At 40.8% G+C, this 23,921-nt stretch overlaps 1 protein-coding gene across 1 annotated transcript in view; it reads left to right on the top strand.

Moving 5' to 3' along the window:
* Positions 1–23,921, top strand: part of STARD3NL (STARD3 N-terminal like) — a 63,406-nt gene that overhangs the window by 32,574 nt on the left and 6,911 nt on the right. The window contains exons 2-7 of the mRNA XM_019958710.2: positions 4,603–4,885; positions 12,855–12,932; positions 15,532–15,609; positions 17,523–17,576; positions 17,681–17,798; positions 20,383–20,478. Coding sequence (XP_019814269.1) covers positions 4,661–4,885; positions 12,855–12,932; positions 15,532–15,609; positions 17,523–17,576; positions 17,681–17,798; positions 20,383–20,478 — 649 coding nt within the window. The 5' untranslated portion in view covers positions 4,603–4,660. The remainder of the gene's footprint in view (positions 1–4,602; positions 4,886–12,854; positions 12,933–15,531; positions 15,610–17,522; positions 17,577–17,680; positions 17,799–20,382; positions 20,479–23,921) is intronic.

The following is a 23,921-nucleotide window of genomic DNA, read 5'->3' on the forward strand; positions in this document are numbered from 1 at the left end:
TCGGATGCCCCCAGGCAAGGTCGAGGCTGAGGCCAAGTGGAGAGTGTGGGCTCCATCTGAAGAGCTCAGCAGTTTCTTGGCTTTGTTCTCATGGTAAGGGAATGCAGGCCTGGCCATTCTGTGTCTTTTAACTTTTCCAGAGAAGCTAGACATCTGGAATTTTACTTGAAAGATCATTATTTAAAATGTTAGCAATTAGTTCAAAATCTTTAGAAATCCTGTACAAGACCAAGCAAAACATGTCTATAAGCCAAATCTGCTCCCCAGGCCTCTGGATAAGTTGATGACTAAGGTCTTGCTGAGTTAAGTGTTTTTAGTGTCTGTTATCCTCACATTCTCTCTCAGAGTAGAACATACATTGTCTTGCTGTGGCCGGAAGTAATACAGAGAAGAAGGCTGGGACCCTGGGTTGAGAGACTTGATTTGACTGCCACCACTAGGTGCCCAGAGGCCCTTTCCTTTTCTCCCAGGAGACTGTGGGACTTGTGCAAAATGCTTGCTGTGGTGGCTACTGCCCCAGAGCAGCTGCTGTTTACCATCTGGGTAATATATCAATTCTGTGTCGAAGCAGATGGAGCTGAAGTTTTGGCCAACCAGTTTTACAGCCATCCTGGGGACATTTGAAAGATACAGCTGCTCGAAGATGTAAGCTCTTCTTTCTAGAAGCAAAAGGATCTCAGATTTTTGTTTTTCTCCAAGTGTGAAGGGTATTATCGTTTAGGAAGCTACCAGTATAGATGGGACAGCGTTTTTCTCCAGCTCTAGTAATGTGGGATTAAGGGAATAGAATAAGGCAGAGAGCCGTGTATTGGGCTAAAAGTACTGCTGAAGTGGCCCTAAGGTAAGCCAGCATGAGACAAGACCACCTGTGCTTGAGCTATGCTATGTCACAAGGGCCACCTATGGAAAAATAAAGAGGAGAAGAAATTATAAGTTTTTCCTCATTGAAGAATCAGAGCATACATTGGAAAAATTAATATTCATCAATTAGCCTACTTTTTGCTGTTATAACACAGTAACTCTGAATTTCAGCTATCTCCCCTTTGAGAAGGTGATGGAAGCAACAGTCCCCCTTTTTAGAAAATTACAAATAATAAAGGAAGTATTTTAGGCTTTGTGAACCATATAATCTCGGTTGTGGCTATTCCCTTCCCCTTTCTTCATGGAAAGTATCCATAGCAATCGATACCAACCACAGGAATGGGTGTGGTGGTATTCTAATAAAACTTCTGCATTCAGAAACAAATAGCCTGCCACATTTGACCTACAGGCTGCAGTTTGTTGACTCCTAGTTTAGAACATTGACATTTGTGATAGATTGGAATATTTGTCAACAAATACTCACTTACCTTCTTCTCCTGTTTGGATGGAGTGTATACATCTCAGCTCCATGCCCTTTGGGCTTTAACCAATAGAATATGAGCAAACATGATGTGTACAGAGATTCCACTGTGCTTACATGGTTGAGCTTGTCTCCTGTGCTCTTGCCATTTGCCATGAAGAGAACATTCCCCAGGTCATCTTGGACCAAGGAGAAAGACAGACAGGACAGTCTAAGACAGACTTAGACCCAACACACAGTTTGAAGCCAAACTCTTCTATGCATCACCTGAAGCAGAGTTGCCAGCTGGGCTCAGACTAGACCAGGTGAACTGAACTAGACCCATGAACCTGGGAATAAATGTAGATTGTTTTAAGCCTCAGAATTTGGGAGTGGTTTGTGAACACAGCTTGACTGTCAAAATAGCCAACACAGAGGAGGAGCCTTACCTATCCAGATAAAACAATTAAGATATGAATCTCTTTTTCAAAAACCAAAACAACAAAAGAGGATTCTCATCTCCTCACACAAATTCCAGAGAAAAATAAAGTGATGTTTTTCTTTATTTTATAACCCTCCACTCAGCTCTTCCTCTCCTGCCCCCTTTCCCGTGCTCCTTCCATCGTTGGAATAAACCCTGCTTTGTAGATTCAGGCCCCCATGTGTACAGCTGATCAGTACTTAACACTTCTTTAGAGAGGCAACCCACTCCAGTATTCTTGCCTGGAAAATCCCATGGACGAAGGAGCCTGGTAGGTTGTAGACCATGGGGTCACTAGGAGTTGGACGCGACTGAGCGACTTCACTTTCACTTTTCACTTTCATGCATTGGAGAAGGAAATGGCAACCCACTCCAGTGTTCTTGCCTGGAGAATCCCAGAGATGGGGGAGCCTGGTGGGCTGCCGTCTATGGGGTCGCACAGAGTCGGACACGACTGAAGTGACTTAGCAGCAGCGGCAGCAGCTTTCCTCAAGCCAACTCCAGAGAGGACTCAGTACAAGAACTGGGTGTTTAATACTTTCTGCATTGTATCTGGGAAAATATCCAAGTTCTTCCTCAAAAATGAGAAGTAGAGGTTTCCAAGAGCCCACTCTGCATTATTGTGTGGGCTAGATGCTAGGCAGGATTTATCCAGTCAATATATGTTTTGATTCTGCTGCACATGTGCTGAGGTGGTCCCTAAGGACACAAGGGTGTGCAAATCAAATTGAAGGGCTTCAAGGAACACTCCAGCTAGTAGGAGAGATGGACAAGTGGTAATTAAGGCAGTGTGGTAAGCATTATTGTAAGTGGCATATCCACAAGCTTAAGGGAGGAGATGTACTTGGCCTTGCCTGGGGATAGGAATGTGGGGAGTATTTCAGGGAAGTCTTCCTGAAGGAATTGACACTTGAACTGAATCTTTCTGAAGGACATGGTTAAGGTGAAGTCCTGCAGTTGTAGAGCGGAAAAAAGGCTTTAGAAGTATCTTCCACTTTACTCATTAAAAGGAAGCTTTCGCTCCCTTTTAAAATTTCAATCTGTCCCAGACAGAGGTCCATCTGATAAGAGTCAAGCTTCTCAGAGCATTCTGTGCCATGGGTAACTTTACTATTAAAGCCATTGCAAATAGCACCTAAGCATTCTAGCTAATTAGCAATTATATAAACACATGTATGAAACATAAGGTAATGATTCTCATTTCCCAAGTCAGGTGTGTACAGCGTTGAATGATGTCAGTTTTTAGTTGGAAATAGCCTCAGGTTTCTCGGCCATTGGTGTTTGCTGTCCTTTTTCATTGATGAGGGGAAAGGAAAATGAGTAAGACTAAGAAAATGATCTAATTACCTTGCAAATGGTTTTCTTCCTAAAAACAGTCCTCTATTTGAATTGTGACTTCTTTAGATTTTCTGTACAGTTTAGTGGATTTGAGCCAATGATATGACAATAAATTATTAAAAAAACAAGTAGAGCCCTATTAGCCCTACTAAGACCAAGACCACGCTTGTGCCCTCTAGTAACTTTTTCCTTCCTTTTGCTTGGGAGTAATCACTGACCCAGACTCTAATGACACAGATCAACTTTTGCCTTGAAGGTCTACAGTTAAGTTCCTTTAGATTACCAGAAGTAGGGTTACAGGATCAAGAAATACAAATATTTTTAAGTATCATAGTTCATATAACCAAATTGCTTTCAAAAATGTTTTGTCATTAAATCACTACACTTTATGAAAATGTGGGAAGCACTTCTGTTCCTGAGTGTGGGGAAGGAGAGAAATGAAAAGCCAAGGGTAAAGATAGACTTGAGGGAAGTTCCAGCAATGTTTTGAAGTGGTATTTTGCCCACCTGAAAAATGTTCTTTCTCTGGACTTTGCCAGTCACCCCATTGTGGCAGAAAGGAGAGCACGGAAGCCTTGCGCTGGTTAAGCTCTGGACGTAAATGACACGCATTACACTGGCCAACAAAAGGCACCAGGTTCAGCAGAACCAGGGGCGTATAATCCTCCCTTCAGGGAGAGCTAATGTAGGAAAGGAAACCAGAATAGTTAGCAAAGAAAAATGCCATCCATCATAATACTCTCTGTTTGCTGACTTTGCCCCATCCTTGGGGAGATCAGATCATTCAGATTCCCAATCTTTTATTTATTTTAGAAGCATGTGCTGGCCTTGAGGGGAGGGATCCAGTGTCTCCATTTGGGACAGTGATTGTTGCAGTTATCAGTGAGGTGTTTGCATATGGTAAACTTCTTAGGGTGGACATAGTTCTTTTCTAAGGAGAGGTGCAGAAACGGACTTATTAACAGGTAATGGAAATGCAAAGATACCGTGGTGGAAAGCAGTTCCTCTATAGGAAGTAGCTGATTTACGTGTTTTAGTTACATGCTCTCAGTGAAGCTGTTCGGTAAACGTTTCCTGGTCCACAGGGAATGACACTGACAGAATTGTAGTTTTCTGCCTGGCGCAGCAAGGGAGCTGCCTTGGCTTGTTCACCCAGAGGCATGCTCCAGGTTCCAGGCACACATTTTTGTTGTGATTAACAACCTGTCTTTACCATTTACTGTATTGTATTCTTTATTGACAGTTTTTTTCCATAACAGTTTTTTTTGGAGTAGTATTGATGGATAACATCAAGAATTGCTTCTCATTTCACTTTCTCACTCTATCTTCATCAGGACAGAAATGTCTTCAGTTCAGACACCCTGATGCTCAGACAGATGGACTGTTGCACGGGGATGGGGGTCACATTGCAGTATCAGGTGGGCTCTGATTTAATGTGGTGTCTCTCTTCTGTTCCCCAAAGATCTCTTCCCTCGAGGGATGGTGAAGTTGGAGAGAGGCTCCTTTAACCCTCCTGCAGGATGAACCCCCTGCCAGAAGACATGGAGAATACTCTCACGGGGAGTCAGAGCTCACACGCTTCTGTGCGCGACGTCCACTCCATCAACCCCACGCAGCTCATGGCCAGGATCGAGTCCTATGAAGGAAGGGAGAAGAAGGGCATATCTGATGTCAGGAGGACTTTCTGTTTGTTTGTCACCTTTGACCTCTTATTTGTAACATTACTGTGGATAATAGAGTTAAATGTAAGTGAGTTTTGTTCTTGTTTTCTGTGACATTATATGAATTGTTTCCAGAGACAAAGTTGTTTATTATTTTTCTCATCATTTCTGTCTCACTTTCCTGAATTCCACCTTTCTTTCAAATGAGGCATTCTTGATCTTCTCCAGTTGATTTGAACTTTCCTTGTTTTTTACTGTTATTGTTTAAAACAAACCTGGTTAGTTTAAAATGTATTTTGTTGTTATGAAGTTGAATTCATGGGGTTTTATTTTATAACAGGAGTTAGCAAACTGCAGTCTGAGAACCGAATTCAGGTGGCCTGGTTTTATAAATAAAGTTTTATTACAACATAGCCCTGCCCATCTGTTTACATATTTTCTGTGGCTGACTTTTGTACTGAGTGGTTGAGTTGACTAGTTTTGACAAAGTCCATTTGGCCACAAAGGGAAAATTCTTTATCCCCTGGCCTTTTAAAGAAAAAAACAAGTGCTGGTCCTTGCTTCAAAAAATGAAGCATGCTTCTGGAATATGTTTTAATGTTACATCTACTTTGTAGTTCCTACATTGAAGATTTTTGCATGCACTTATTTTTTATCTTTTTTCGGAGACTATTTACTCATACTTTATCCAAAAGAAATCTTAGAGACATGTGGAGGTTTGTCTGATTTGTCAGCTTTCTGTGGTTATATTGCCAAATAATTGTCTAGACCAGTACTGTCCTCGTTCAGGCGCTCAGTCGTGTCTGACTCTTTGTGACCCCGTGAACTGCAGCACACCAGGCTCCCTGTCTTTCACTATCTCCTGGAGTTTGCTTAGACTCATGTGCACTGTCAGTGATGCCATCCAACCATCTCATCCTCTGTCGCTGCCCCCTTCTCCTCTTGCCCTCAATCTAACCAGCATCAGGGTCTTTTCAATTGTCCTGGCGAAATACAATGCAAGCCTTATATGTAATTTTAAGTTCTCTAGTTGCTACGTTTCATAAAAGTAAAAATAAACAGGTGATAGTCACTTTAGTAATATATTTTATTTACCCAATATATCTATTTTCTTGAAAACCATGCCTTTGACCATTTATATTTCTTATAAGCACATGGGTGAACTCTTTCAGAATGCTTTCCTCTCAGACAAAAGTTGTCCGTTTCCTTTACTTTCAACAATTCATTTATTTCAAAGAAATATTTGCTAAAGCCTGGGTAGCAATAGTTATTAACTATTGTTTATTATTAAGAGATTACTCTTTGCAGGCATGGTGCTAGGTGCTTTATAAGAAATTTATTAAAATATAGAAAATATGAAAGGATGCTGAGATTCCTGTTGGAAAATTATTTTTAATTTTGCCTCATAAATAGAGTGAGTGTCTTAATCTAAACTGATTAGCATTCTGATTCATACCAAAAATTTCTGTTTTAGATTTTAGACTCTTAATAGTTAGCATCATTGGAGTAATTTAATTTCATCATAAATTCTAATAGAGGAATAAAGCTCTTTTTGAAAGCAGATAATATACTTATATTAGAAAATAAAAAGCTTTTTTTTTTTTAAAGAAGAGAAGATTGGTTCTAGAATCAAGGTCATATCCAATATGAATCTACTGTTAGGTTTCTGTTCACAGATTTTCCTTCTTTTAATCTAACTCTGTGGGTGTGCCCTATTATTATTTAAAGCCAGAGAAGCCAGTGATATGACAACAGTGATTTCAAGTGTCTCTTTACTATGTGTTGCATCAAAGAATATATTTCAATTGATATAATTAAAAGAATAATATATTTTCAAAACAATCAGCTGTGGAATGAGAGATGAAAAAGAAATACATCTTTTAATAGGAAAGCTTAACAGTTTTAAGGAAGCACACTTAACATTATCATAGTGATAGCACAAAATCAAGGCGTTTGTTGGTTTGCCACTGATATGACCACACAGAGTGCGTTTTAAGTAAGAGAAGCTGTGGTTTGGGGCTGTGGTGGGTCATGGGGTTACACTTCTCACTTCCTTCCTTCCATCTTGCTTTGAGGAAATTAGAATGGAAGTGAGGTAAGTGGGATGCGCCCTGTTTCATTCATCATGAGAGACCTGTTTCCATCTGCATGCAGCTTGTTATAAATGAAAAATCACCAGGCCTAGCAATTGAGAAATGTGTTTTTAATCCTCACTTTTCCTCTGACTGTCAGTTTCCTGATTTGTAAAAAGATCACAAAAGAGTATATGATCTCTAAAATAGTATTTCTTGACTTGCTTAGCGAGGCCATTTTTTTTCTCTAAAGGCACATTTAATTTTCTAGTTCTGTTTGTTTAAAATTGTCAGTCCTGACCTGGGTTTTTCATTACACACTGTACCATCCCTTTTCTTTTGTTGTCTGTTTCTATAAACCTCTAATCACTCAGGTCCATTGTTATTTTTACATGCTTATACATTTACTGAGTGCCAAGACACAAGATTCTGATTGAGGTGTTGCAGGCTTCACAGAAAGCTACAGATTTAAAGTTTAGCTGAGGAGATATAACAGATATCTTATATTGCCTCCTGGTGTTAATCTTTAAAAGAGGAAAGAAACAGCATAAAGGGAACTTAGGCCTTCAAAGGAACATGGGGGCCCAGATATTCTAAGCAATCATAGCAATAACCAAATACTTTGCCTTCACATACAATTTCCAAGTTGGCCACTTTCCTCCTGGCTCCAGGGAGCTGACTGGAGCCAACCCAGCCTAGAGCACACAGCCTGGGCGAGCTGGAGCGGCCTAAGAGCACCGTGGTTAATTTTCCTGCTCAGAGACCTTGGGGTGGCTGATTTCTTTGGGTGCAGTTGAAGGGATGGTTCTGGTTCTGTGTCAGACCTTTTGGCACATACCTGAGTAGACTGATTTCTCAAATTAGATCTAGAATTCACCATTGGCTTGGTTTGCCTGAAGATTCTATTTCTCTTTTCCCCTAGACTCTTAGACTGACAGGGACAGGGATCAAAATGGCAGCAGAAGAGAAATCATTTTTCTTTCTCAGATTTTGATACCTGGGTTAAAATTATAGATCAAGAAAGGCCATTATCAATGCTTATTGCCTGTCTTACTGTAGTTTCCAACTGATGTATTTGAAAGAGCCAGGATGCTTCTGCTTTGCCTTGGAGCCATCATGACCAGCTCTGTGGCCTCAGGCAAGCCATTTAAATTCTCTGAACCTTGGTTTCTCAGTCAGGTAACTGAGCTGATACCTGTCTTGCCTTCCTTGTGACTTCTTGTGAGGATCAAATAATAAGATATATACCACAGCCCCTTGGCAGTTATGAAGCTCTATCTAACTATAGATTATGTAATTTATTGTTAGCTAAAGTAAATTTTAGGGCTTCCTGGGTTGTACAGTGGTAAAGAATCTGCCTGCCAGTGCAGGAGATGCAAGAGACATGGGTTTGATCCTCAGGTCAGGAAGAGCCTCTGCAGTAGTAAATGACAATCCACTCCAGTACTCTTGCCTGGAAAATTCCATGAACAGAGGAGGCTGTCAGGCCATAGGGTCCATAGGGTTGCAGAGTCAGGACACGACTGAGCCCACACACAGTAAAGGTAAGTTGTACCCAGAAACAGAAATAAACAAATTGCTTATTATTCTCTCATTACTGTTACACTTATGTTTCAGGTGTTTATTATCCTACTGATTCTGATTTTATTATTTCACTGTCACTATGTTCTGTGGTTAAACTGTGATCACCAATGATAACAGAAATTCACTGGGAGAGTTCAGTGGATTGGAATTATCTGAGGAGTGAGTAGAGGAGATGAACTGAATTGTGTATGGAAGGAATTGTGTGTGGGTAGAAGGAACTGGGGATAGAAGAATGATGTAGGATCAGATGGTGGGACCAGTGGGGAGACAGTTTGGTTAAGGAGGTGAACAGAAGCACTGAGGCAAGAGTGTGCTTGTGTGTGTGTGTGTGTGTGTGTGTATGTTTTGCAGGGGGAACAGGGGCAGACAGAGAAAATACTAGCCTGGCTAGAAATAAGGTTCCCATAGGAAACAAAATTGCCTAGTTAAGTTGGTTCCAGACTATTGAAAATCTTAAAACAGCTACAGAGAAGTGTTGGACTTAACTGCAGTTGTGAGCTGAGATAGATTCTAGAGCAGACTGGAAAACACTGTTTTGAGATCTTCCGGAAGTTAATGACTCATACTCCACATCACATCATGACCTACCTGCTGTTTCTGCTTGGATGCTTAACGTGATGTGCTCCCCAGTGACACACACATCCCTGCTTTCCTTTGCTTTGTTCTGTATCAAGAAATGATACCCAGATGCTCAGGCCAAAGGTTAAGACTCATCCTTGATTGATTTGCTTGGTTTATTTTGTCTTTCTCATGCCTCCTATCCTTAAAAGTAAGGCCTGTCAAATCCGCCTATAAAACACACTCATAACATGACCTCTTTCCATTTCTACCAATACCACCCTTGACCAAGCCACTCATCCAAACTACTGCACCCTGTCTGGGCCTGACCGGTTTACCTGCTTCCATGCTTGTGTGTGTGTGTGTGTGTGTGTGTTAGTGGCTCAGTCATGTCCAACTCTTTGTGACCCCATGGACTGTAGCTCACCAAGCTCCTCTGTCCATAGGATTCTCCAGTCAAGAATACTGGAGTGGATAGCTAGTCCCTTATCCAGGGGATCTTCCCAACCCAGGGATCGAACCTGGGTCTCCTGCTTTGCAAGCAAATTCTTTACCATTTGAGCCACCAGGGAAGTCCTGGATTCCACTCTTGCCCTCCCCAAATCCATTCTCTTGATAGAAGCCAGAGTAACTTTTAAAAGTAGAATAAGTAGAAATATAAATCAGATAACATTTTCTGTTTAAAACTTTTCACTGACCTATCAGAGCACTTAAAATCCAAAGCCCTCAAGAAGCCAACCCCAATTTCCTTTCCCACCCTTTGTTCCTGGCCTACCCAGGTCAGCCAGACTTCTATTCACAGAATGGAACAAGCTCTCTTCTGTCTTAGACCCATTCTTCTATATGAATTGGTTCATTTCCTTCATCTTGATGTAGATTTTGTCTTACTATGCTAGTATCAGTCATTTCAACTGATTTAATTCATTTAAGTCAGTCACCAAGGGAAGATTTCCATGACCACCCACCACAAAGGAGTCAACGGTTATTCTGCCACACTGTCCTGCTTCTGTCCTTTGTAGCACTGATTTTCTTTTTTGCCTTTTTTCTGATTTTCTTATGTGTTGTCTGTCTGCACTTGCTAGCATATTAGTTCCACAAAGACATAGATATTCATTTGTTGGCTGAAGTATTTCCTGTGTGTAGAATAGTCCTTGGCACTCACTAGGTGCTCAGCAAATACTTAATGAATGGATCAAGTTCATAGCAGTGGTTTGCAGATTAGTTTAAATTCCAGGCAGATTGATAGTAAGAACGTTAACTCAGAAGTTTTGGAGGAACTCCTTGGAAGGTTGTGGAAGTAGAAAAGAAACAGCTAACTTGAGAGACATACTAAAGGAAGAAATATGATGATTTGTTGATAAGCTGATTTTATCACCGCACTATCCAAAGATGACTCTTAGGATTTCTAAGGACAGAATCTAAAATAACAGTACCAGTTCTGACAGAACCATGATTGGGAAGGGGTGGGGGGGTGGTCTATGTGAAATTAAAGATGAATCTGTTTGGGACATCTTGTACTAGAGGCCAAGATTTTGAAGTAATTTTGAGTATAAGTTGGGGTTAGAGGTACAGATTTTACTCTATTTAAGTTCTTCTTTTTTGCGCATGCTCAGTTGTGTCTGACTCTTTGTGACCCCATGGACTGTAGCCCACCAGGCTCGGTCCATAGAATATTCCAGGCAAGAATACTGGAGTGGGTTGCCATTTCCTACTCCAAGGGATCTTCCCGACCCACGTCTCTTGTGTCTCCTGCATTGGCAGTTGGATTCTTTACCACTGAGCCACTGGGGAAGCCCTTTCTCTATTGAAAGGCAACATGAAATGACAGTTTATTTTAAAGTTTATGGATACTGAGGAGAACCTCTTTCTACTGGCTTGTTATTGCAGAACTGTATCAGCAGCTTTAATTCCTGTTCTCACAGTCAGACAGGTTGGTTTCTGTGTGGTAGAGAATGCCTCTTTGCCATAGTCTACTTGGAATAATCATTTTTTAGAGTATTTTGGATATTAAGTTTCCCTGGTCTGGAGAGACAGAGCAGTGAAACTAGATGGTTGGTTGGCTTTCAATTATTTCTCCTTGCTCCCAGGTTTTTAATTCTATTCATTGGTAAAGGCTTATAGTCAGGTCTGTAGTTCTTCTGCACAAATTACACAGAAATCTAAGCCTCCTTAAGGATTTAAGGTACAAAATAGTGTTCGTTGTACCTTCCATTTTTATAACAGGTACAGTTGACCTTGGACAGTGCAGGGGAGGGGATATATTTTATAATCTATAGCCAGCCCTCCATATCCAGGATTCCCCCACACCCGTGGATTCAATCAACTGTGGACTATGTAGGGCTATAATATTTAAAGTTGAAAAATAGCCACCTGTAAGTGGACCCATACAGTTCAAATCCCTGTTGCTCAAGGGTCAACTGTACTTGAAAAGGTATCTAAGCCAAGAGGATTCTTTGCTTGTGTCAACTTTTAGTCTAATACGACCGATTAGTAAATCGTAGTAAATCCCTGGTAGCTCAGCTGGTAAAGAAATCACCTGCAGTGCAGGAGACCCCTGTTCAATTCCTGGGTTGAGAAGATCTGCTGGAGAAGGGATAGGCTACCCACTCCAGTATTCTTGGGCTTCACTGTTGGCTCAGATGGTAAAGAATCTACCTGCAATGCAGGAGACCTGGGTTCGATCCTTGGGTTGGGAAGATTCCTTGGAGGAGAGCTTGGCAACCCACTCCAGTATTCTTGCCTGGAGAATCCCTATGGACAGAGGAGCCTGGTGGGCTACAGTCTATGGGGTTGCAGAGTCGGACACAACTGAGCAACTTTCACACACACACACACACACACACACACACTAGTAAATCGTACAAAGGTATTCCTTACTGACTTTTTCCCCTTTTTTCTTTTACCCAGATCTCTGGTTAATTGTCCTCTAATTTGTCCTCAGACAACTGCACTGGTTTGTCAAGACCAACAGTGTCTGTACTACAGATTGGAAACTTGAATTTGCTATTGTACATCATGTTCCCTATTATCAGCTAATTCATGGGTCCTCACAGTTATAGAGGGTCTGCTTAGGCCCTTTCCTAGCTATCAGACATATGTTCCTTTGTGGTTTTTTTTTTTTTTTTAAAGAATACTACTTTAAAAAAAGTAGTATTCTTTGTAGTTTGATATGCAGAATTTTAAACTTGATTATTTAAAATTCATCTTGATAGAATTGGGAGAGGACAGAAAATTTATCATAATATGTTTACTTTACATCATCTGCTATAACTGTCATATGATTGTAGGTCTAGCTTAGCCTTCATTCTGTTATCTATTCAAGAGTGCAGAATTTTAAGATGCTAGGAGCAAATAGGAGCAACCAGGGATATTTTTTACATTTCTGTTCTGTGTCATGATAACTGTTGTCATGGATGTTTGCTAAGTGATTAAGGGACAGCTTGGCCTTCCAAGACTTAAAATAGTGAAGAGTGATCAGAAAGTGAGGGGAACCCTGGATAAATGTTAATTGTCTTCCATAAAAATACGTTTGTATGATTGAAGACATTCCCTTATAAGAGAAAAAAATCATGTTTAACATTTTATTGTGCCAAAATATAAGCTATAACAAAGCATTGTTCACCATTATCTATTTGTTGAATTCAGAATTGAAGTGGGAAATGCCCTTCACCATTTTTCTGTTTGAAATATGAGGGTTCTTACATGTTTTAAAATTTCTGGTTGTTGTTCTCTGTCTTCTGAAGAAGATAGAAAAGTGTTTGTAAAACCTTACTTGTATGTTCTCCTGTTTTATATTCGCACATAACACTCTCATTTTCATCTCTTCCTGTCCGTCCCAGGTGAATGGAGGTATTGAGAACACGTTAGAGAAAGAGGTGGTGCAGTATGACTACTACTCTTCTTATTTTGATATATTTGTAAGTATTCTGTTGTATATTCTCTGTTGTATATTTCGGACATGATGAAACTAACCAAAAGGCAAATTTCCTCTCAGTAGACCTTTCTATGCAATTCTTTTTTCCTCTTTTAAACATTATCTTTCCTTTACCTTTATGCCTGGACCATTCAGTGCTCTCTCTGGTCATTTCAAGGAAAGAAAAGATTAATGAAAAATAAGGGAGCACAGAAGAAGAAGCTTTTCAGATTTTCCTTTATTCTTTCAAAAGTAGCTGAGATAGAAGCCATCAGCAGGTGCTAAAAAGGAAAATTTACCTGTTTATATAATAGCACAGTGAAAATTCCATTCCTTTTCTGTCTTGTGGTAGATTTCTGAGAGTATTTTTTAATAATAATTCTGTTTCATTTTTCCATAATAGGAGTTTTTGAGAAAACTGATATATTGACAATCTTGGGCAACATTAGTCAGTTGTAAAATTGTATAGATGCAGTTATCTGTAGATGAGGTGTTCATTTTATTCAAAGGAATATTTGCAGTATCTTTCTAGGATACACTGTGACTTTGAATGGGTTTAATAGATCTCCATGGTATCTTTTTATAGGTGATAGTGTGAATAAGTCAGGTCTCAGCATTGTGTTACACAGTATAGGCAACTAAGATTCATTAAAAATTCCCCCAAATTCACTTTAACTACTTTATTCACTATCCTGAGAAGCTGTGTGCACAATGATTAAGACCCTTACAGTCAGCAAAACCTGGGTTTTATTCACAGTCACTAATTGTATATCTTTGTATATATTAAGTCTAAACTTTAGTTTGCTCCTATGTGAAATGAAATCATCACAGTTCTGAAACATAAATAAAATAATACCCAGAAAACACTTAGCCCAGTGAAAGGTGTCTCAGAAGCTCAGAGATTTACCTCCAATCATTGTTATCATCATCATTAGTTTTGGTTGAGAATATTAATGGTTATATTTTCTAGTGGCTTTTGAACTGCTCTAAAAAGTCTAGCTTTGTTTTGTTTTTCTGAGTTACCCTGCTGAAGTGTGTAGCAGGAAAGAGATGGGATTCTCAGTAAATAGAGATCCAGGTTCCTTGTCATCACCCCCTTGCAATCTGAGTAGATTCCCTTTTCATCTGTACAGTATGTTAGTGTTCCAGTAAGATTATTTTGAAAAAGTGTTTGGCTGCCACAGAGTATTTGGAAAACCACTGATATAATTTAATCTGATTTTCCAGAGGAAGACATTGAGTCTCATGGGTCAGTGTCTTGACCTACCCCACATCACTGAACTTGTGGCAGAGCATGTTAGATCCTAAATCTCTTGATAATTTTTTTCTGTAAAGCTATTGACATTTAATAACAAAATTGACTTCTCTCTTTCCTTTTATTTCCTCTGATGAATTTGTCTTAAGTAGTCTGAGCCAGGAATTCTTAGGAAACCAAGTTAATCCTCTGGCCAGATCTCCAAGGGTTGTCTGAACTCTACTTAGAGAGTTAATGATATTGGACAATTAGGTGGGACCTATTAGCTCAGCTTGGAAAGACTGTCACGCCTGGCCTTGGAAATGGACACAGCCTCCAGGAAACCCTGGGATCTGGGAGACTGAGATAAAGGAATAAAGATTTATGCTTTTGCCAAGTCCAGAATGCAGAGATAGGAGTAGGATAAATAAACTAAATGATGAGCATATTACTGGTAAACCCATTTTTAATGAAAGCTGCAAATTAAAACAAATATAGCTGCAAACTTCATTTACATGAAAGGGTCTTGAGTGAGGTCACACAGTCATTGATAGCAATGAAGTTGTCAGCTTCCAGCCCTTCAGCAGTTTTGATTAGTAAGGAACAGTTGGCAGACCCCTACCCTGAGGCATTACTCAAGAGCCACCTACCTGACTTCTTACTACTCAGAATAAGCATATTTTTCAAGTAAAATAGGTACAATTTTATTCTATGTTTATTCCTTAGTAAATGAGAATTACTAAGACAATTGGAATAGTGGCTAGGAGCCTGGTCTTTGAAATCAGGCTACCTGGGTTCAATCCTGGCTTCCTCCTAAGACTGTGTGGCCTTGGACAGTTTCTGTATCCATCATAATAGTTGCTGACTCATGGAATTGCTGGGGTTGGGGATTATGTGGGACAGTGATACACATAAAGCGTTTCACAAAAGTCCCTAACCATGATGAACAATCAGAGGGCAGCTCCTGGGATTGCAGAACTCTAGCAACACCCCAGTAACTCAGAGCTTTCCAGAGGACTTCACTAACAATCCAGTATCAAAAGTGAGTGGAAGGGTGCTTGGAGTCGACTTTCAAAACATTATCTCCAACCTTAAAATGATATCAGAATCTATTGGACTCAAATAGAAAGATAAAAGAAACCCCTCACTATACTTTTGTTGATAATGGGAAGTTAATTCGAGTCCCTGCTACGCGATATTCCACAAATTCTAGAGCAGAGATCCCAAACTGGTCTATAGACCAGTACCCGTTTGTGACAGTTTTCAACTAAATCAGAATAATGAAAACACTTTGGTGGGTTCTTCATAAAACTTAATGTATACCTTTGTCTATATTCCTGAAAGCTTGTCTTTTTTTTTTTTAATATAGCTTTTGGCAGTTTTTCGATTTAAAGTGTTAATACTTGCATATGCAGTGTGCAGACTGCGCCATTGGTGGGCCATAGCGGTGAGTATGCCTGGTGAGTGGTCCCCCCTCCAGCGCTGGTGGCCAAGGCCTGCTCACAAGAGGGCTGAGCTGGGGGCACGTGTGGCTTCCATCTGAGTTGAATCCCCCTGGCTTCTCCTGAATCCCTGTCCTTCACACCTCAGTAGGTTTCGTTCTCCAGGGCTTCTCTCCAGAGGTGATGAGTAACTATCTTTATTGCTATAGAAACTGAGACAAGTGAGGATTTCAGGGGCCTAGCAGTGATTGTGGTCCAAGCACCAGCCCACCCTCTACCTCATTTTGCAAATGAGAAATGAGTTCAGTCCCTCTGTCTCAAAGCAGTTTGGACCATTTCCTCTTGGGTTGAAACTTCTTGGTGATTTTTCACCATTTAGTCTTTGCTGATTTTGATCCTTGCCTTCCTCCCTGTGTTACCCGCCTCCCTCCAGTCTTAAAGGTAAAAGTTCCCTTTTATTGCTGCCTTCAGATTTCTTGAAGGCAGTGGCATCTTTTACTCACCTCCATTTCCTGGCATCCAGCCCAGAGCTTTGGCACAAGCTCTTCTCAATAAATATTCATTGGTTGAAAGAAGAATTATAAGCAATTCTGCCTGAATTATTTTCGCCATTTCCATGGACCTCTGAACAGTCACCTTGTTGAGAGCTCTAAACAAAGCAGGTATATGGGGGAAGCTCCTCAGACTGGAAGACTTGGGCAGGACTAAACTGCGTGGGACCTTGGTCTGTGTGGACCTGGCACGGGCTTGTCCAGCTGGGCATAGAGTTGTGTGCTGTCCTAAGAGGGCATCCACCATGTGCCTTGTCTGCCTGGACCATCTCTTCTGAGCATCCACAGAACCCTGGGCTGCTGTCAAACCATCCATCGAACCCCAAGCTCACATTGCATGGATGGAGGCCATCAGTTTCAGTCAGACTCAGCTCCCTTTCCTGAATGTATGCTGTTGCTGATCCCAAACAGCTGTGATGGTTGTTGCTTGTCCATTTTCTCCAGCCATCCCAATTTGGGACATTCTGTTCAGTTTCCATGATGTGCACTGGTATCTTTCAGAAAATCTGTCTCAGTGTTTGTTTCAGAAAGTAGTTGACTATGCACTGAGTTTTAAGAAACCTTCTTTAATCTCTAGCTTGAAATTATCAAAGAGTCACTTCCAGCACATCCATTTTATTGTTGTTGATTCTTGTTTCTAAAAATGTTTACAGAGAGGGGACCAGGCAGCTGGAAGGAGTCAGCTGGTTCCTGAAAAGTACTTAGTGTCAGCCCATAAAATTAATTAGTATCATAATGTAAGATGCCTCCTCTTCCAATGCTGGCGTATCTGTGTGTGTATGTATTAATGTGTATATGTGCATGCGTGTGTGTGTGTGTGTATGTTGTGTTTTGCTAACAAAACTGACTCTGCAACTTTGTTAATAGTAACCAAGCATGACACCTGGTATTTCTTGATCTCCATTTTGTCAGTCAAGACTCCTGTTGGCATTCACGTTGGTTAGGTTTCTTATTGCTGCATATATTAGTTAGAGGATGAAGACACAAGGTCCAGGTCCTGTGGGAATAATCTCTGGCCTTCCTGAGCCCTGGGGGAGCCCTGCCTCGCTTTCACTGGTCCCTTCTATGCAGATAGCATCTTTACATGTTGTACCCTCCAGTGGACAAAATTGAGTTTCCCAACATACCAGCCTGTGGGTGAAGGGAAACCTCAAGCTGCCATGTAGGGCATCCGTGCCATGTGGAAGCCCTCTTTGCCCCCATCTGGTTTAGGGGACAGAGGAAAAGTGACATGGGAGGAAGCCAGGCGTGCCAGGGCCTTTTCAAGCATTACCTGTTTCTGGCTCAGATGGTTCTCCTGCATGACAGCAATGCCTTTACAGTGTCACATATCTAATTTGAATGTTGCTGGATTATGTGTCTTTCAGTTGACAACAGCAGTGACCAGTGCCTTTTTATTAGCAAAAGTGATCCTCTCAAAGGTATGGCTTTCCGCTTTTTTGTGCCGTGACTGTACTGATGTCTTGTTCTCTAGAATGAGCTCATAGTAACTGTTTGTCTCTCCTGGTCACATCTGTTCTTCCAGCTTTTCTCACAAGGGGCTTTTGGCTATGTGCTGCCCATCATTTCCTTCATCCTTGCCTGGATCGAGACATGGTTCCTGGACTTCAAAGTGTTACCACAAGAGGCAGAAGAAGAAAACAGTAAGTTTCTCTCCGAGTTTACCTCCTGAGTTTACCTCCCCCCAGGTAGGGGGGAGGGGCTGCAGAGTTCTGGCTTTTTTTTTGTTGTTTTTTAATTTTTATTTTACACTGGAGTATAGTTGATTTACAGTGTTTGTTAGTTTCACATGTATAACAAAGTGATTTAGTTGTTCATATACATATATTTATTTCTTTCCAGATTCTTTTCCCATACAGGATATTACAGAGTATTGAATAGAGTTCCCTATGCTCTACAGTAGGTCCTTGTTGATGATTTCTCTTATATATATTAGTGTATATATGTAATTGGGATTACCTCCTAATTCATCCCTTCCTCTCCCACCTTTCCCTTTTGGTAACCATAAATTTGTTTTCTAAGCCTATGAGTCCATTTCTGTTTTGTTAATGAGTTCATTTGTATCGATTTTTAGATTCCATGTATAAGTAATTATCATATTTATCTTGGTCTAACTTGTTTCACTTAGTATGATGATCCCTGGGTCCAGCCATGTTGCAGCAAATGGCATTATTTCATACTTCTTTTAAGGCTGAGTAATATTTCATTGTATATATGTACCATTCTTCTTTATTCATTCATCTGTCAGTGGACATTTAGTTGCTTCTATGTCCTGGCTATTGTAAATAGTGCTGCAGTGAACACTGGGGTGCATGTATCTTTTTGAACTATGGTGTTCTCCAGATATATGCCCAGGAGTGGGATTGCTGGACCACATGGTAGCTTTATTTTTAGTTTTTATACTCCATACTGTTCTCCATCGTGGCTGGGACAATTTACATTCCCACCAAAAGTGTAGGAGGGTTCTGAGATCTGGCTTTGCGTGGAGCTGTGGGTGGAGTCAGGCAGATCTGGGGTCTCCACCCTGCAGGCTGCAGGAGACACTGCGGGAAGAGTTGGATGAAGGGACAGGGACAGGATGTGGCCCCTTGCTCCAGCTGTTAGGGCAGACTTCCCTGGAAGGAAGTGTGAATACTGGTGAAAAAGACATTCCAGCAGCAATAGCAGTAGCCAACGCCTCCTTCTCCTTAGACAGGTTGACCTTTTCTCCCTATTGATAATAGCTAGAGGTCGCGGAGCATTTCATGCCAAGGTAGCAGTTCTACATAGAAGTTCTTGATTCTCCAGAGTCTCCTATCACTGTCCATCCCACAGATGGTGCCTTTGGGCTGCCATGTGAATAACTGAGTGCCTGAAGGGGGACTGTTGATGGGTTGCTGATGGAGATGGAAAGGAGAGGAGGAAGTTAGCCAGCCAGAGAAATGTTCACCCGTCTCAGGCTTTCCATCCTCCTCTGAGTAGAGGGTGAGAGCTGGCAATGTGTGGTCATGAATCCTGTTAAAGTTGTTATCATTCCTTGTGTGGCTTTGAGCATCACAGCATGTTCACTGGAAATCCAAATGATTGAACTTTAGACGGGAATTCTTCTCTGCGTGATGGCCTTAGTGGAAGCACACACATTCCACCTGTCCCCTCAGACACATATAATCAAAGTTCAAAGCAGAGACTCAGACAGTTGTAAAACTTGCTATTTTTATGTTCTCTCAGTCATCTGGCTGGATTTGCCCCACCTAATAGGCAAAAAAAAAAAATTTATTGTGTCTTACAGAAAGTTAAACATGATTATAACCTCAAGATATAGTAGAAGGAAAAATAACCTTGTAAGTGATTTTATTTTTCAAAAGTTCAAATACAAAGATGAAATCGATGAGAAAAGAATTATCATTCAGGAATAGATTTTAAAACACATTAATCAGACTAAGATCCATCTTTATCCTGTGCTTTCTCTTCTTGTATGAGACTGTATTGTGGAAAAGGGACAAGTAAAGCTAAATGAAGCCACTTGTTAAAAAGAATTCCATGGTAGTTCAGTGGTTGGGACTCTGGGCTTCCACTACAGGGAGTGTGGGTTCAGACCCTGGTTAGGGAACTAAGATCCCTTGTGCTGCCAGGCCTGACCAAAAGTAAAAAAATAAAAATTGTTTAAGTTGTATATAAACATCAAACTGAACTTTAATGAAAGTACTTCAGCTGTTCGTGTGACTGAGGCTTGCATGCCTATGTGATTAAACTAAAGTTGCTAATAAAGCAAAGCACATAATTAGTGAAAACATTGAAAATACCATTTATTTTCACTGTCACCAATATTACATGCACACCTGGCACCTACTGTTTGGTCTGGTGTTTCCTCCAGCTTTATCTCGGTGTAACTCAGCTTCAGCCAAAAGAATGCATTGTCGACAGCCTCTCTGCTAGTGTTTTTTTGCTTTTATGCTGGCATTTCTCTAACCAGATGTAGAGAGGCCATTTGTACAACCTCATGAGTTCTTTTTTTTTGTTTGGCTTTGTGCTTTGGTTTTGATGTTGTTGATTTCTATAGGAAAGTAGGTATTTCCAGATGGGAAGATTCTATTAACACTTAGTTTTTGGTTGAAAGATTTTTCAAAGTACTCTTTCCTACTAAGAGTTTTAAAAATGTAATAATAACACTTTTATTTTGGTTAACCTGGCCACAAAGCTACCAGAACAGTGGCATCATTCCCAGCATCTGAATTTCTTCTCTTCCAGGACTCTTGATAGTTCAGGATGCCTCGGAGAGGGCGGCGCTGATTCCTGGGGGTCTTTCTGATGGTCAGTTTTATTCTCCTCCTGAATCTGAAGCAGGTAGAAAATTTGATTTATCATTTATGTTTTTGTCTATCATTCAAAAGCTTTTCCCCCTCACCTAACCCCCTGTACTTCTCAATACGCTTAGCAAACATTTAACATACCAGACATTTAGGGTGTGAATATAAATGAGACGTGGTCTTGATGTGCAACCCATAATGAGATGCAGAGATGCAAAAATAAATATGATAGAGGGTCTTACACACCGATATGTGGACGGGGAGAGTCTTGATGCTCTGTGTTATCTGTCACCCCCTGATTGACCTTCCTCCAGAATCCCCCATGTCTGAGAGCACCACCCACCCCTTTGCCCATGTGAGAAACCAGAGCCTCACTGGGGACTCCGGCCTTTTCCTATGGCTCCCAGCCCATCGTTCACCATGCCATTTTGAACCTCTTTGTTGCTACCTCCTTGATTTCATTTAAATTGTCATCACTTCTGTTTCTGCAACAGCCTCCTCCTCAGTTGCCTTCTCCTAAGCAGCCACCATAATACCATGTTAGATAGAATGACTGCATTGTTCTAAGGGTTCCTCATAACCTCTCTAAGGTTAAAGTCTCATTATCCCTGTTTTAGAGATCAGCAAGTTGAGGCACAGAGAGGTGAGATAGTTCGTCCAATATTACACAAGGAGTAAGAGAGTGGAGCTTGGACTTGAACCCCAGCTCCAGGACTAGCATCTATGATCACAGCTAATATATGCAAATTTTATATTTTTTTCAATATTAGCTAAGTTGACCATGTTATTATTCCCTTGCCTAAAAGCCTTCAGTGACATAAAAGATTAAGAAAGTGATTGGATCCTAAGCCTGGCAGAAAGCACCTGTATGTCTACCCACCATGGTCCACACTCTCCTCTCATTAGGCTCCTGTGTGCCAGTCTTAGATTTCTGAAAATACATCAGAGCCCCCAAGCCATTGTGCATCTTGCTTGTTCTATCCTTGACATACCTCTGTGGTCCCAGTGTCCACTCAGATGTTGAGAAGCCTTCTTCCTAACCCCACCCCCACCATGCCCCCTGACCCCATCAGTCGTAGGTAGGGCATCTTTTGCCTCATGTTCGTAAGATCCCTTCCACAGCACTGTCATCCTGGGTTGACTGTGCTGACTTTGGCAGTGACTTGGCCTGTTTCTGTTATTAGGATGTAAACTTGAGTTAGAGACTACATTATTTTATTCTCACACTACACATAGTAAATATTTTAAACACACGCACACACACACACACACACACACACACAATAGAGTAAAACAAACTCCAGGCAGAAAGAGCCATGTGAAGATCAAAGACATCTTATTGTGACATAGGGAGTCAGGGGAACTTGAAGTAACTTGATACTCTGGACTATTGGTGTTGAATTTAAAAGCAATATAAAAGAAAATCATAGGGCTTCCCTTGTGGTGCAGTGATTAAGAATCTGCCTTTCAATGCAAGGGACACTGGTTTGGTCCCTGGTCCAGGAAGATCCAACATGCCACAGAGCAACTAAGCCCATGTGCCACAACTACTAAGCTCTAAAGCCCGGGAGCTGCAACTGCTGAGCCCATGCATTGCAGCTACTGAAGCCCTTGCACCTAGAGCCTGCACTCTGAAACAAGAGCAGACACTGCGATGAGAAGCCCGTGTACCGCAACAAACTGTAAAGCCTGCCGGTAGCAACAAAGACCCAGCCCAGCTAAAAAATAAGTAAATCTTAAAAAACAACAACAACAAAATCATAGAGTCAGATGAAATAAAGATATGATTGGGCAGAAAAGCTATTTCTCAGTCAACAGACACTAGGATGAGTATTAAACTTTTCATTACCTCATTATAAGGATGATTTCCTTGAGATTTTTGTATGTCAGAGGACTCAATCTTTTTTTTTTTTTTTTGAAGTTTACATTATAGTTCATCTTTTTGTGTACCTTTTTCCTGAGACTAATAGAATTTCTCAGCACCTATGTGTACTTTTTTTTTTAAATCAGAAGTTCAGAACAGCAGGATAATAATGTGAGGAATACCTCCTCAGGCATTTTTCATCAAGCAAGCCATGGGCTTCCTCCTTTGACTTTTACCACCCCCTAGTGGCATTTGAAAGCATTACCACATCATAGAATTATAAAGCTAAACAAAAACAACACTGTAAGCATTCCACTGGGTGGCTGCATTGTTTAAGACAAAGACCAGATTAGTAGTGGGCAGAGGAGTGTTCAAGGTTACTTACTTTACTGTGTATTTTCATTGTCTGTGTTCCATTTAGGAAAGAATTAAGATTAAAAACTATTCTTGGAATTAATGTGCCCAGAAAAGATTTTACTCTAAAACTTTCTTGTTAGGTCAGTGGACAAATATTAAATGGTTTTCAGCAGCAGAAGTTATAAGCTTTTTATCCTAGTACCCTGCTGATTGGCCCCTAGTCATTAAGAGTACAGCTGGGGCCTGCCTTGCCTGTTGTCTGTCTTTCTCTAGTACCAAGTTGAGTGCCTGGTACATAGTAAACTTAGAACTTTTGAAGGAATAAATAAAGAGAGGAAGAAAGAAATTGGAGGCACCAGAAATTTAAATGTTAGCATTTTTCCTTGTAAAGGAATGGCTTGAATTTTAGAGTCACAGAGCCTTGGAAAATTAGCACATTTTAGTGGATGTATTTTAAAGGATATAAGGTGGTTTTTTTGCAGATTTCCTTGCTGCTTTAGCCGTATCCTGTTTGCCTATGTATTAAGTTGAAAGAAGGAGGAAGCCCAGTTCTCTCTCAGATGGTCAGGTTGAAGTTCTTATGTGCTCAGATAATTTAAATGAACCAGTTGTGATGTTGGATAAAAGGTAATTTGTCACATCCTGAATCATTGAATGGTTGACTTTAAGAATAACTCAGTTGCATCCTGTCATCTGTGCTAAACAAGTCTAGATGGAGGCACTGAAAATTTAATTTGATGCCAAAATTAAATTTTCAGTGCCTCCATCTAGACTTGTTTAGCACCATCCATGCTGGTGTGGTAGAGAAGGAAATGGCAACCCACTCCAGTATTCTTGCCTGGAGAATCCCAGGGACGAGGAAGCCTGGTGGGCTGCTGTCTATGGGGTCACACAGAGTCGGACACGACTGAAGCAACTTAGCAGCAGCAGCAGCAGCCGGTGGGCTGCCTGTGAAATTATGTCGCCTGTGGTGTGGCTGCAGATGTGTCTTCTCAGTTGTTATAAATTCTTTCATTTTTAAGCCCGAGTTCTTAGGAGTTGCCCTTGTGTCCACACAGTATAGTGCTAACCAGTGATTGGACAGGTTTTGTGATCAGTCACCTTGGTTAAGACTTGCATCCTCGGGCAGATGGCCATTTGTGTGTATTGGATAGCACATTTGAATTTCAGGTCTTTTCGAGTCTTCTTCTGCTTGTGCTTTTTGCTGAATATTTTTGCATCTCCTCTGCACATTTTACAGCCTCAAAGTCGCCTGGTCT

Source organism: Bos indicus, chromosome 4 (genome assembly GCF_029378745.1).
Source record: "Bos indicus isolate NIAB-ARS_2022 breed Sahiwal x Tharparkar chromosome 4, NIAB-ARS_B.indTharparkar_mat_pri_1.0, whole genome shotgun sequence".
Taxonomy (NCBI): domain Eukaryota; kingdom Metazoa; phylum Chordata; class Mammalia; order Artiodactyla; family Bovidae; genus Bos; species Bos indicus.